This window comes from Metarhizium robertsii (genome assembly GCF_000187425.2).
Source record: "Metarhizium robertsii ARSEF 23 chromosome Unknown MAA_Scf_4, whole genome shotgun sequence".
Classification (NCBI taxonomy): domain Eukaryota; kingdom Fungi; phylum Ascomycota; class Sordariomycetes; order Hypocreales; family Clavicipitaceae; genus Metarhizium; species Metarhizium robertsii.
In genome coordinates this window covers 2,329,998-2,332,765 of record NW_011942182.1, presented here as the reverse complement: position 1 = coordinate 2,332,765, position 2,768 = coordinate 2,329,998, and the positions used below count along the sequence as shown (strand labels likewise).

Sequence of the window (2,768 nt, the reverse complement as noted above, 5' to 3'; positions counted from 1 at the left end):
TTCTTCTGGTGATGCAGGTACAGCCGTCGGCTAGGCTCCATTCCGCCAAGTTGACAGCCATTGTGGGCACTAGCCTCAAGCTGTGGTCAACTGACTCAGCACAGCGATGTTTGAAGCCAACAACTCGTGTGCAGCCGGGATATGACAGAGCTTGATTCGGTAGCTATGATCGGAGCCTCGTCACCGCTTTCAAAAAGCGCCGATACGCCAAGAACGCCCTGTATAATACAAGCAGGCTTTACTTGCCTGCAACTAAAGAAAGCAACCCCCAAGAATACAACACAAAATGGAATGCGCCAAGAAAACCGATCTTCCGCAAACCCGCGTAATCGCGGAACAGGGTAGGAATTGGAAACGACACTAAATGGGTAGAATCAAGCAAATAGGGAAAGTCAGGCAAAAAGTAAATGTAACTGAGGCCATCGAACAGAGAGGCAGGAAAGGAGGGAGGAGGAAGACGGTGAAGACGACTGTCATGTCGCTTACGACAGACGATGTGGAGTGTAATAGTAATATAAGTGCTAACGTGTGATAGTAATACTAACAAGAATAGTGAAAGCCCAAAAGAACTAGGGTATATGAGGGCATGACGCTTTCAGATGTCCATGTTGGTTCTTCTCATCCACCAGATGGCTGGGGGCGGTAATATCGTGACTATCAATTCCGCATGTCTTTATGCTTGACGATGCTTGGAGTCTAGTTTGGTTTTTCTTGTGTCTTCGCCTTCGCATCCTCGGAACCTTGTGTACAACTTGGGAACAGTCCATTGCAGCCTCCGAGGATGTCCGGTATGCTAGAGCTCCACTTTTGCGTGCACGGCTGGCAAGGCTCTGAAGCAGGCTATGGCCATCATTTGTCCAAACAAGCTCGTCGGTCCCATGCCCATATCCCTCATCAAGATCCAGATCCTCAAATCCTAGCTTGTGTTTTGGGTCGACCTCAGGAAGCGGGACGTGGTGTTGTGTGGTGGTAGACTCAGGAATCATAACCATTGAGGGAAATTCAGCTGGTGTTGACGACAGTGGCTTTTCTGGTTCTAGTTGAGGCACATTTGGATCATACTCTGCGAAAGGAGTGAGTATATTGGCTGCTATTTGATTGCATGGCTGTTCTGTTTGAGCTGATATTGTTGATTCCTGCACGATATCCCGGGGACTGTCACAGTCCGTCAAGGCATAGTCGGGTCGTCGCTGGACGTCAGATATCCCTCTATGACGCTGAAGAGGTGCCGTATTGGCAGAGTCGGGTAGTATATCAGCGTAATGGCCCCGAGACCTCAGCGAATGTCTTCTTAGTCTGTGCACAAGAGATTCAATGGGTTGAGCCCGGTTCTGGCGGCGGTAAATACGGTGCCGTTGAGAGCCTGGTAGGGCCCCGGGCTCGATGCTTCGTCTTTCAGATACTGGTGACTGTGAAGAAGACGGCGGAAGTTGGTGTATTGAAACTTCAGGGAATTCAGGGTGCAGCATTCGCGGATCCTCGAGGCGCTCGAACTCGGGTGACAGGCCGGGCCAAGAATTTTGGTCATCCATAATAGAGTCAAGGAGACATGGAATTGAAGTCGACGGTGGTACGTGACGAGGATTGTGCTCGGAACTGTTTCGAGTAGCGACAATCCTGCTCGCGCGTCAGGGCGGACCAAAGGCGGCCATTTGGGAACCCATCAAGAGAAGGCCGTCTGAGATGCAGCAGCGCTGAGAGGCTGATAAGGAATACAGACGGTGTTGGCAGCGAGAAATGCGAAAGCAACAGCGATAGCGACGTTGATGGCGGCGACAGTGAAAGGCGCTGCTATTGAAATTGAGGATGAAAAAAGCCACGGTCGCATGCAGGTTCAATGTTGGATTCTTCAGCGAAAGCAGCTCGAGGCAGGGCAGGGAGAAGAGGCGCCATAACGATGAGCTGACATCAGGTGGGCGACCTCGCAGTACATGTAGTAATATGAAGGCGGTTGTGCAGTTATGCATCGCACAGTGAAGCCACGGGCACACTAAATAAAAACGTTGGTGGCTCCGCGTCAGACTGCCAAGCTGCCCATCCGTACGTACCAAGAAGTGCTACGGAGTACGGCCAACATTGAAAGTATCCATCCCATGTCCAATGGGCACTAGCATTTGAAGGCGCCAGCTACTCCGAAGAAGGATGTTTGATCCGGCTTCTGAACGAAGTACTACTCCGTACGTACGGTTGTTACGTCAAACAACGGAGTCCTACCCCGTTTCCCTTTGTGGCACTCCTACCAAAACCATGGCCACGGGCTGCTGCCAGGCTACCAGAAACCACACTGCGCCATCGGATCCGCCATTCAGCAACCAGCCAGACCTTGGGCACCCCGTGGAGTCGGACGGACGGTCCAGTGGACGGGGCTGACTGTCAAGGTGGCACAGACATGAGCGTCCATTTGAAGACCCTTGGGGTTGAACAGGGGTGGCGGTTGATGGTGTGGGATGACAGGGAGACCTCATTGATAGTACGGGGTATGGAGTACTTGGCCAATCCTTGGACCACTCTCCAAAGATGTCAGGATGCAGTGCTCCATTCGTTTGCATGCCGGGATAGATGGATGAGTCGGGTGAATAGACGGCGCGCTAGTGCTCGGCACTATGCCAACTTCGAACATTTGAAGACCAGGAGCATAAGCCCGATGCTTCAAACTGGACAGGAGACGATACCTTTTGGACCCAGGACAGCCACGGGCGCGTCTGAAGAATTATGGTTGATGGATATGCCTGGCAACGATAGGCTTGAGAGCCGCCTCTCTCGGGAGA

General features: G+C 52.0%; 1 protein-coding gene across 1 annotated transcript; it reads right to left on the bottom strand.

The window, feature by feature from the left end:
• Positions 1-569: 569 nt before the first annotated feature.
• Positions 570-1,532, bottom strand: MAA_02844 (uncharacterized protein; the record flags this gene model as incomplete). Its single annotated transcript, XM_007820842.1, has 1 exon — positions 570-1,532. The coding sequence occupies one exon, from the start codon at positions 1,530-1,532 to the stop codon at positions 570-572; it is 963 nt and encodes a 320-aa protein (XP_007819033.1).
• Positions 1,533-2,768: the final 1,236 nt, after the last annotated feature.